Raw genomic sequence first — 11,428 nt, 5'->3', positions numbered from 1 at the left:
AAGAGATGGAGCCCAGCACATGCTGCTAAATAGAGCTTGAGACAATGTGCACTAGAAAACTACCTCACACTTTTCTATTGGTTGGTTTTTATCTTCTAGAGGCAGTCTTAGGTGGATAGTTGAGGTATCTATAGGACCACAGCCTTGGTACTCAAAATGTGATCCATTAACTAGCACTACCCGAGAAACTTAAAAATGAAGAATCTTAAGGTCTGCCCCAGACCGACTGAACCTGCATTTCAATGAGAACCTACTGCAGCCATGAAATTAAAAGACGTTTACTCCTTGGAAGAAAAGTTATGACCAACCTAGATAACAATGTTGTTGTTGAATGCTGTTGAAAAGCAGAGACATTACTTTGCCAACAAAGGTCCGTCTAGTCAAGGCTATGGTTTTTCCAGTGGTCATGTATGGATGTGAGAGTTGGACTGTGAAGAATGCTGAGCGCCGAAGAATTGATCTCCTTTAGGACGGACTTCGAGCTAGCCGTGTTTGAGCTGTGCTTTGCGCTGGGCTCCAAGGGCTCCACTCAGCCCTCCCTGAGCCGGCACTTTGCAGGGCGGCTCCCCGCTCCTTCCCCTGTCTTCGAGTTCTTCCCAAGGGGCACTAGGTACTTCTGGACTCGACGGGGGCACACCCCTGTGTCACGCCAAGGTTACCACCGTTTGCGCCCGTGGAAGGGCAGGGGCCGAGCGTCTGCAAGTTCCCGCTGCTGGCGCCGGAACAGCGTTCCGCCAGCTCCTCCACCCCAGTCTCCTGCCCCCGACTTGCCGCTCTGCCCGCCAGGGGAGTCTCGGCTCGCGAAGGCCCAACAAATCCTCGGGAGCTGAGGAGCTGGAGCCGGGAGGCACTTCCTGACGCAGCCACCCAGGGAGGGGCGCAGGAACCCGCCGGGGCCCGGGAGATGGAACCTGTGCGTTCCTGGGGTTGGGCTCACGGAGACGAGGTGCCGGCGCTGGGCAAGTTGCGAGCGCGCCGGGGCGCATCCGGAGGTAAGAGGGGTCGGGTTTGCTCGGTGCGGGTGAGTGTGTTTCCAGCCACAAGCGCCAGGTTCCTGGGAGGTCGTGCCCCGCCTCCGCCAGGCGGCCTTGAAAAGGACCCAAAGGCTGGGCTAGACTTTGAGCACAGGGGCGGAGGGAAGGGGCAGATGGACTGATCATGAATACCTGGGCCTGGGGAACTGCGCCCAGGGCCCGGCTAAGGCTAGCCAAGGAGCTAGCTGCCGGGCCTTCCTCTCAGGAAGCAGAGGACGAAATGGGTGTCTTTGGGACAGCCTTTCATGTGGCAGCGGCCCCAGGATTCTGCAGCCTCCTCTCCGTTTGACTCTGATGAGGACCCTGTGGACTCTGGGGACAGGGCCCAGTCACAGGCTCCGGGGTCTCCTTGGGCATATACTGCCATGCCAAAGGTTGTACGGCTGGAAGTCCGGGTGGAGTTGACCAGGGCGTGCCCTGGGCTTCCAGAAAGCCCAGAGGAAGGGCCTTAGGTACCTCTGGTTCTGTGTACCTGGCACTTACCTGAGACGGTGGTGGAGGACACCAGGAACTCCCTGCCAACGCCCACTTTGCACCTTCCCCACCCGGCAGTCTGCCATACTTAGTGGGAGAGAGGAAGCAATCCCTTCACCTGCTTCAAATGAAAAGCTGCTGGCTGGTAATATTGGGGTTTGAGAGTGAATTTTAAGTGGTTGCCTCTCATGTGTACTCACAGGGCCAGGCTGGGAAGCTAAAGGTGGGCCTGGAGACACATAAACAACTGCTTCCTGGGAGATAACAAAATTAAGATAGGTCTCCCTGTCCACCAGACAGGAAAGAGTTGGTGGCACCTTTTTTGAGGAGAGCCAGGGAGGGGGAATCTAACTCCCCTTCGTAAATCACCCTACTCTTCCACTAGGGATTTGAATCTGGAATTCAAGGCTCAAATATGTAAATAAGCCAGCATTCCACAGCCACTTCTTCCAGTGGCAAAGCCGAGGGCTGAGCATCCTTGATAGGAATGGGGAAAGGGGTGCCTATAAACTGCTAATACGATGCACCTGTGCTGATTCTAAATGCTACACAAACTCTTTTTAAAGTACGTTAGTCATTACTGTTCAAAATTGTTTGATAGTGCCGACTTAAGAACAAAAAAGCACGGTGTGAGAGTTGTAAGTTAACTTTTATTTGGAGTAAAATATGAAGACTATAGCCGGACAGACAGCACTTCAGACACCTCTGAGAAACTGCTCCTGGGTTATAGTCTTTCAGTTGAGTTGAGTTCAGTTCAGTTCAGTCGCTCAGTCGTGTCCGACTCTTTGCGACCCCATGAACTGCAGCACGCCAGGCCTCCCTGTCTATCACAATCTCCTGGAGTTCACTCAAACCCACGTCCATCGAGTCGGTGATGTCATCCGGCCATCTCATCCTCTGTCATCCCCTTTTCTTCCTGCCCCCAATCTCTCCTAGCATCAGAGTCTTTTCCAATGAGTCAACTCTTATAGTCTTTATTTTGCTGCAAATAAAACTTGCCTTGCAAGTCTCACATTGTGCTTTAAAAAAAAAAAAAAAAAGTCAACAGTTTTACAGCGACCATAAAGAAGGGACCCAGAGTGGACTTCTCGCCTTTGCTTCACCTCTTCTAAGAACTGGAGCCTTGGTACCAGCAGAGGCCTCTTGTACCCATCTACCTTCTCGGAGGGTCCAGACAAATTTAGGTGAGTCTCCTCTGGTTCTGGGATCTCTCATGCTGGTTGATGATCCTGGGTTTTATTTGGCAGTAAATAAATAAATAAGTAGGTATCTGCCTTCTTCCATTGAAAGATACTGGCAAGGGCCTCGTTGACAGATACCCAGGAATATACACCCAGTTGAAAGATACTAGGGGAAGGGTTGAAATATTCAGGGGAATACCCACCCAGTGGACTGATACTGGTTGGGGCTTGGTTGAAAGATACTGGAGAATATCCATCCAGGTGAAAGATACGGGTGGGACTGGTTGAAATATACCCAGGTTTGCTCAGATATAGAAGACTGATTGGTCTGTGCTGACTGATTTGATGCATTTCCTCAATTTAGCTGCTGTAATAGAATTTGTCTGGATAAAAATAAAGATATTACATGAGATCTTTGCTCCAAAGAAAAGGGGACGGCGCCCCACAGCCAGTTACAGCTTTCTTAGGTGATTGAGAAATTTACAGCAGTGGTGGAGACAGAGACCTCATACCATGCAGTGGTCCCATAGGAAAAACCATGTATTAATTAAAACACTTGATCCTCAGGGGGTTGTGAATAAGAATTGAGTATTCAGCCATCCAAGACCTGTGGTGGTCTTAGAACCGCCAAAGGGAGAAACCAATATGAAGGCTGAAACTACTCTAGGGTGACAAGCTAGAGGAGTTGAACTCACAAGCAGCATGCTGACCTGCCACATTTCTGGGTGGGTCATTTCAGTAGTAAATTTTATCTGACAAATTCAACTGAAAATTGGAAATGGAGCCTCTCAAACAAGGAAATAAGGGGCATCAGAAAACCAGAAAGCCATTAACACTCCAGCCAGGTTTATGTACACGCAAAACTCATATTTGCAAGTATCTACTTATTTGGGGAAGTTATACTGAAGAAGATCGCAACCTAAAATGGCCCAATTTGGGGTTTCTTTTGATATTCTAAAATTGCTATTTTTGTGTGCACAGTTAGAAAAAGCTGGCTGTAAGATCAAACTCACTGAATGGAATGCTTCCTTTAATTAGTATCTAAAAGCTTCCAAGAAAGGAAACGCTAGAGTAACTTCTTTTCAGGAAATAGTAAATTGCTTGAAACTGTATCAAACTAAAAAAGGCTGTTAGTACTGTTTCTGACTTGGTCTCTCCCTCTGCTCTTGCTCACATCCTCTTCTATCTGAATTGCATGGCCCAGGTGCTATTTCTTTTTCTCTTCCAACAACTTTTCCGCCTCCTGCTGCTCCCACTTCCCCAGTAAAGGGGAAAAAAAATTAGAAGTGATTATAGCTCTCTTTAAGGAGAAACCTATTACAGGGAGAGGTGAACCGTCCTTGGTGCTTATGAACACACCCTGGACCAGAGCAGAACATAGAGCTTTAGCCAAGGAATTTCCTGATCTGTGTCAGAACCCACTGGGATTTGCTAAGGAATCTGAGTTAACCATCTGGACCTACCAGCCTGGGTTTTCAGATCTATATCAATTAATACAACTGTTAGCTTCTGAAAGCAAAGCAAGGGAATGAATAAAGAAAGCACAATGAAAAGATCCCTTAATGGATTTGAACCACTTTCATTCTCACCCTGATTGGAAGAAATTAGCTCAGAAATTACTGGAATTTATCTGAGTGTTTCTCCCCAAACAGTGGACTGGACAGAGATTCAACAGTACAAGCAAAAGTCAGATGAATCAATTCTGGACTATTATGAAAGGTTTGAAATTAACTTTTAAGCAACATGCTTCCTTGACACCTGAAATCATTTTCTAACCATCAAAACAATCCTTTGCATAACCCTGCCTTTTTAGAAGGTATAGATGAAGATTTGACTACTCTAGTCAAAAGATACACTCTAGGTTGGTCCAAGTTACACATAGATGACCTTGTTACACTGGCTGATCAACTTTCAAAACCATTAAAGGAAAAGGGTGGATTTATGAAAATCATGAACTTTCAGTTGCACCAATTAAGTACACAATGCCAACTGAAGGTTAACTGACCCCTGTTTAATTCCCAACCAGTAGAGAAAGCTAGCTTGGAGGAAAAACTAATTCTGATCCTAGAGGGATAAGTCCTGATTTTTTTCTACCTGTGCCTTGAGACCAGAGCTCTCAGGATCATCTATGTTATCTAGATCATCTCTAATTCCTGAGACTGATTCCTGAGACTGGGGGCAGGGGAAATGAGGCAAAAATTATTTATAAATTTAACTCATTCCCTTTGTTATTTATGACTAGTGAGTTTCATACTGTGACAGCTGATTCTGACTAAGATAGAAAATGAAGCTATGAGATTTGTTTTTGTGTCTGTCTGGATATATGTGTTTCCGTATGTGCCTTTGTCTTTGGATAATCTTGCTCGTTAATTTGTAAACGAGCTCTATTTAATTGGCTTAAGAAAAGTAAATACTTACAAATCAACAATTCTAAATACAAAAGATATTAAGCTAAATGAATTTCGGGTTCATGTGGACTGGGAAATATTCAGCATTAATATCTGTTTAAGTTTTTTGATCTAATTAATATAGACCGTCTAATTTAGAGTCATGCACATTAAGCATAAGAACTTTTATTGTGCCTCGGTTTATATAAGCTAAATAAAACCTTGTTATATCTGTTACACATTTGTCAGCAAGGAAAGTAATTCAGTGTGGAGAAACTTTTAAGGAAAGAAAATGCAAATGAGAAAAGAGTTTTGGGTGAATTCTTTAGGAATAAGTATATTTTAGGAAAGTCTCCTTAAAAATAATCTCTCCAGATATTAAAAAACTTGAAAGTTAGACTTGTGTTAAAATAAGTAAAGCAGTGGAAGATTTGTGGGAAGTGGACCCTGAGAAGAGAGTTTTGTGTGTGGTCAGGACTAAGTTTAAAATACATTAACTAAGTAAATGAATTTGAAAAATAAGCTGGTGCAAAACTTGAAGTTGACTTTTCTCTCGAAGAGGACAAGTTTTCTTAAAACGTTGAACTACTTTGACAACAGATTTTAAGTTTCTTTACTTCCCCGCCCCCAGTCCTATAGCAATAACTTATTTTTCTTCAAATGTCAATTTTTCACAGTTTCAATACTGCAGCAGCAAATTATTCCTTAAAGAAAACTGTGGTCCATATTTGAAAACATCTTAAGAGAATTAGAGATAAGTTAGCAAACTTCCAGCACTACATGTGGTTTGGGTAGGGTGGTTTTACCTCAGATCCCAAAGATTGACTGTGGGAACTTGGGGGCAGAGGTCATCTGTGAGATGACTGGCAATTCCTCAGCGCTTCCCACCTACCAGGGGATTCTCCAGCACTGGCCTTCTGTTTATTGGTCCCTGACACGCCAAGAGGTTTGATGGAGAAAAAAACAAACCCAACTAGTACTGCATAGAGGAGCTTTTGGGAGACTTCAGAGCAAAGCAGAAAGGGTGAGGCCAGCCAGGAGGTTTTGGCTTAACAGAGTTAATCCAGAAGTTGGCACAGCTGGTGTGATCGATAATGGTATCCTCCATATACCCACTTGAAGCTGTGAGTTGAATGCCCAGTTCCTGTTCTAAAGCCTTTTGATATTTTTGACAAACAACTTCCATCTATGTTATTTTTTAGGAGCCTTATAGTTTTGCATTTTACATTTAGCATTTTGATTCATTCTGAGTTAATTTTTGTGAAGGGTGTGAGGTCTGTCTAGGTTCCCTCACTCACTCTTTTTTTGTTTGTTGAAAAGATTATCTTTTCTACATTGTGTTGCCTTTGCTCCATTTGTCAAAAATTAGGTGAGTCTATTTCTTGACTCTGTTCATTGACCTATTTGTCTATTCTTTTCAGATACCATGCTGTCTTGATTACTGTAGCTTTACAGTCGGTCTTGAAGTCAGGGAGTGTCAGTCCTCTGACTTTGTTTTTCTTTATCTTGTTGTTTTAATATATGTTTCTCAGTACTTAGGTAGATCATCGCATATACTGGTAAGTAACTTATTTTCCTTCTCTGTGAATTGCCAAGTCATGTTCTTTGTCCATTTTTCTGTTGGGATCTCTGTTGGGTTTTTGTTTATTTGGAAGAATATCAATACTTTGTGGGGTTTTTTTTGGCATTCAAGTATCTTCTTCAAGTCTGTCATCCATTTAATAACTTTGTGATATCATTTTCTAATGTCTTTTCAATTGAGATATAATTGACATATAACATGAATTTCAGGTGTATGACATAACGATTTGATATTTGTATATTTTGTGTAATGATCACGACAAGAAGTCTAGTGAACATCCATCACCACACATAGTTACAAAATTTTCTTAAGAAGTTTTGAGATCACCTCTTTAGAAATTTTCAAATATGGAGTACATTATTATTAATTATAGGGCTTCCCAGGTGGCTCTGGTACAGAATCAGGCTGCCAATACAGAAGACACAGGAGACATGGGTTTGATCCCTGGGTTGGGAAGATCCCCTGGAGTAAGAAGTGGCAACCCACTCCAGTATTCTTGCCTGGAAAATTTCATCGACAGAGGAGCCTAGTGGGTTGCAGTCCATGGGGTTGCAAAGAGTCGGACATGACTGAGCAAGTGAGCATGCGTGCACATTATTAACTATAGTCACCATGGTGTACATTGCATCTCCAGGATTTATTTTATAACTGAACGTTTGTACCTTTTAACTACTTTCACCCATTTTCCCCACCCTACCCCCACCTTTTAGTTCAGTTCAGTCACTCATTCGGTCTGACTCTTCAGGATTCCAAGGACTGCAGCACTCCAGGCTTCCCTGTCCACCAACTCCTGGAGCTTGCTCAAATTCATGTCCATCGTGTCAGTGATGTCATCCAAGCATCTCATCCTCTGTCATCCCCTTTTCCTCCTGCCTTCAATCTTTCCCAGCATCAGGGTCTTTTCTAATGAGTCAGTTCTTTGCATCAGGTGGCCAAAATTGCAGCTTCAGCATCAGTCCTTCCAATGAATATTCAGGACTGATTTCCTTTAGGATTGACTGGTTTGATCTCCTTGTAGTTGGAGGGACTCTCAAAAGTCTTCTCCAACACCACATTTCAAAAGCATCAATTCTTTGGTGCTCAGCTTTGTTTATGGTCCATCTCTCACATCCATACACAACTACATTAAAAACCATAGCTTTGACTAGACAGACCTTTGTCTCTGCTGTTTAGTATGCTCTCTAAGTGACACATTAAATAATCCACAGTTCATTCAGATTTTGTCATTTTTACCAACTGTCGCTTTTCTATCCTAAGACTCCATCTAGGATACATTACCTTTAATTGTCATTGTCTCCTTAGGCTCCTCTTGACTGTGACGTTTCCCCAGACTTTCATGTGTTTTGACGACCTTGGCAGTTTTGAGAAACACTGGTCAGGTGTGCTGTCAGATGGCCCTCTTGTAAGCTGTGTGATTAGATCAGAGGGATACGTTTGGGAGGAAGACCCAAGATGTCCAGCGCGATCTTCACAGCCTGCGGGTTTCCTTCCCTCTGGACACACTGTTTCAGGTCCAGGAGTGCAGGTCTTACCGCTGCCAGCTGGAACCCTAGGCTCCGCCCCGGGCCTCAGGTGTCCCGCAAAGGGCAGATGGTTTCTGTGGCCGCGGGAGGGAGACCCGGGCCTGAGAGGACAGCCTTCTAGAAGGCTGGCGGCTTTGAGGATCGTGGACTCCTCCGAGCAGGCGTGGGTTCCATTCTTCAGTCGCTCCCCTTCATCCCGTGGCCTGATTTCCAGATTCCCTATGCCTGTCACCCAGGGAGCTCGCCCCCACTCCCCACCCGCCACCCCGTGGCACGCTTGGGGTGGCACACTTGAGCCTGGAGGGCCTAGGGCTGTTTTCAGGGGCCCTTAGCCCGCGACCATCCCTGCGCCTGAGCTTCTGCTTCGCCTGGCAGACCACACGGAGCGGCGCCGGAGGATGGATGCTGCATGCGAGATGCGGGATGCTGGGCACTGGAGGCCCGGGACGCGGGTCCGAGAGCGCGGAAGGGGCGGGGCTGGGCAGCCTAAGAGGCCGCGCTCGCTCCGGACCGCCCTGCCCCATGTTCCTCCCCGCGTCCCTCCGGCTCCTGGCGCTTCGTAGAACCCAAAGGCTGAGAGGGGTTAGAGGCGCCGATCACACCCTAGAAGTCGTTTATGTCGAGCTGTGGATGTTACAAGCGTTATTCGGTGAGTGAGCCCGGAGCTCGCGCCCTCTGAAGTCCTGCAGGCTGCATCTCATCCCGTGCGCCCCCGTTACCCCTGGGGTGGGGGTGGGGGTTAGGTCCTTGGTCCAGTGCCCCTGAGGTTTCCTGGAATCCTAGACCATCCAGGGGCCGGTCTGGGCAGACTCACCCAAGGGCCCCTTTTCCTCCGTGACCCCAACCTCGCTTCCCAGGCCAGGACAGCGAGATGCTGGCGGCCTTCTACGGGTGGTTCAGGGTCTCCCTCGTGGTCAGCGCAGTCCCAGGATGCGGAGTCCTGGTCTTCATCATCGGATCGCCCCTTTACCAGTATGTGACCAAGTTCCTCATCGTGGCAATATGTTTCCAGCTTCGGGTCCGCCGAAATCGAGGTGAGGGGTTTCAGGAGCCCTGGCCAGGAATGCTTCCTTCGGCCAGCGGTCTGGGTAGGTGGACCTCCCTCCGGTTCCTTAGTCTGAGGTCCTGGGACAGTTCTGAAAACAGCCACTCAGTCTAAAAGCCCCCGGTGTGGGTCCCGGCTCCTGAGTAGGGAGACCGAATGGCCTGCGGCTAGACCCGCAGGTGAAAACCTAGAGCATCTGCGACTGCAGGTGAGAGCCCTGGGCAGCATCTTGAGGGGACATCTCCCGCCAAATCTCCCTAATCAGCCCTAGCGCTTAGATATCCGAGGACAGCAGGACCAGCAGAATCAGCGTCCCCCGGGAACTTGTTAAAAATGCAAACTCTGTCCCCCACCCAGACCCAGAGAACCGGAATCCCTGAGAGGGCTACCAGGCAATCTGGGTTTTCACAAGCCCTCCAGGTGATTCTGATGGACCTCACAAAGCCTGCATTTGACCATTCGCTTTCTTTTTAGCCAGAGCTCGGACCAGACAGCTGCTAAATTCTACGCGGGCCTGGAGGCGCTCGGGTTAAGGCGGGGCCGACTCCGGCCCCCTAATCCAGAAGACAGGGAAAGCAGGGCTTGTGCGAATGTTGACCTGGAGGTCTGGAGGCTAAGGCTCCATCCAGTTCTGTTAGCACCATAAAAGATGCCGATGAGGGTAGGGATGGGGGCACCTGTTCTTAATTCTGTCCCTTTCGAGTGACTGCAAGCTCAATTTTTTAAGGAAATTTTCTATGGTTTTATAATAAATGATCTTTGTTGATTTCCTTCCTGTCAGTGTTCTTTCCAGGTTATGATGGAGAAAAGAAAATTTCTGGGAGTTCCCCCCCCCCCCCTACAACTCCCACTCTGGATGGAGTTCTCCTTTCCTGCCTGGGTCCCTACCAGGAAGAGTGGGGAACTCCAAGGAGGGAGGTGCCTGTTGTGGGGGTGCTGCTGAGCAACCCAGGCAGGTAAGGACGAACAGTTGCTTCTTGGTTTGTGTGCCCCCAGCTCTCTGCCAGCTTCTTCAGGAACAGCTCAGTTGCAGCTGTGAGCTCTTAGAAGCCAGTTGGGAGTGAATTGAAATGTATCTGGAGTCTGTCTGGTAGATTGGTTTGGTAAGCAGAACCAATGTCCCTGGATAGTTAAACCTGGGCAAGTTTTGTTGAGGTGGGGAACACAGAAATATTTGGCAATGGAGAGGGCATTGGGTCAAGGGTGAGTTTATTACCTGCTGTAGGAAGAGGCTGGATGGTGGGATGGGAATGATGCTGGGGAGGGAGAGGCTCCCAACCTAGAGGCAGGTGGGGGTATGGAGGCCCCCCACCTGGGAAAGGCAGAGGCAGAAGGATGCAGCCCAGAGCCCGGGGGTGGTTTGTGCCGGGGTTGGGCGGGGCGGAGGTGGAGGTGGTTGGGGAGGAGCTTCTGGGGGGAGGAGCTTATGGAGTAGGAGGCCTCAGGATGCTCCCTGGAGAGATTCCCTCTGCCTGAAGAGAAAGAAAACTCACTCCTACTTGTACCTTCTTTGATATGATTATTAATCAGAATTAATAGTAATCTAATAAAATAACACTAAATTCTTATTATTACCTTCATAACTAATAAACCCAAACTTACGCTTTTACAAATGTAATTTGCTAAAAATTTTAAATGACTGAATATATCGAATGAAACTTGCAACATTTGATTAAATCAGAATTTAATGTATTAGATTCTCTTAAATGTCAAAAACATCTAAAAGTAGCTAGAACATTTTAAAAATAGATTTTTTAAATCTGAAAGCTGAAGGGTCAGGTCCTGTTCTGATTTTGATAAGTGATATTATCAATACTCAAAACAATGACATAAGATAGGTCTTTGGATTATTCCCTTGAAACTCAGGCACAGGGAAATAAGCAACCTGTTCGTGGTCACACAGGCTATGAGCAGCAGAGTTGGGAGTGGCGTCTAGTGGGTCACTTGCCCCTTTATCATTATAGTGAGGACAAAATAGATTATAACAGTTTCATTAAAACTAGTTAGAGACATGATAATATCCTGACTTTAAAATGAGTTTCTTCATTATTTCTATACTTAATACCTGAGTGGGATGCAATTTGCTCTATATATTCTGAGAGTTGCAATAATATTACCAGGAAATACATTCATGCTTTCTTTGGGTTACAGTCACTTTTAAGACCTCAAAAGAGAAATAAAACCATCACAGACTATACATGT

The 11,428-nt window shown here is 46.4% G+C and overlaps 1 protein-coding gene across 1 annotated transcript; it reads left to right on the top strand.

The window, feature by feature from the left end:
- Window positions 1-7,979: 7,979 nt before the first annotated feature.
- On the top strand, window positions 7,980-9,993 carry LOC147365581 (uncharacterized). The gene is made up of 4 exons (XM_086316789.1): window positions 7,980-8,060; window positions 8,557-8,830; window positions 9,039-9,215; window positions 9,705-9,993. Exons 1-4 carry the CDS (start codon window positions 7,995-7,997, stop codon window positions 9,725-9,727), a joined length of 540 nt encoding a protein of 179 aa, XP_086172915.1. The 5' UTR covers window positions 7,980-7,994; the 3' UTR covers window positions 9,728-9,993.
- The last annotated feature ends 1,435 nt before the right edge of the window (window positions 9,994-11,428 follow it).

This window comes from Bos grunniens, chromosome 9, assembly GCF_055505025.1.
Source record: "Bos grunniens cultivar Pamir isolate PY7600 chromosome 9, Bosgru_T2T1.0, whole genome shotgun sequence".
NCBI lineage: Eukaryota > Metazoa > Chordata > Mammalia > Artiodactyla > Bovidae > Bos > Bos grunniens.
The sequence above is the reverse complement of the archived record's forward strand: the minus strand, read 5'-3'. Positions and strand labels throughout refer to the sequence as shown.

Excerpts from the sequence above, each read along its gene's own strand:
- LOC147365581 (XM_086316789.1), top strand. The coding sequence starts at position 7,995 with ATGTGTTTTGACGACCTTGGCAGTTTTGAGAAACACTGGTCAGGTGTG. Across the intron at positions 8,061-8,556 it reads TGCTGTCAGATGGCCCTCTT|ACCACACGGAGCGGCGCCGG; the intron begins GTAAGCTGTGTG and ends TTCGCCTGGCAG. Across the intron at positions 9,216-9,704 it reads TCGGGTCCGCCGAAATCGAG|AGCTCGGACCAGACAGCTGC; the intron begins GTGAGGGGTTTC and ends CTTTTTAGCCAG.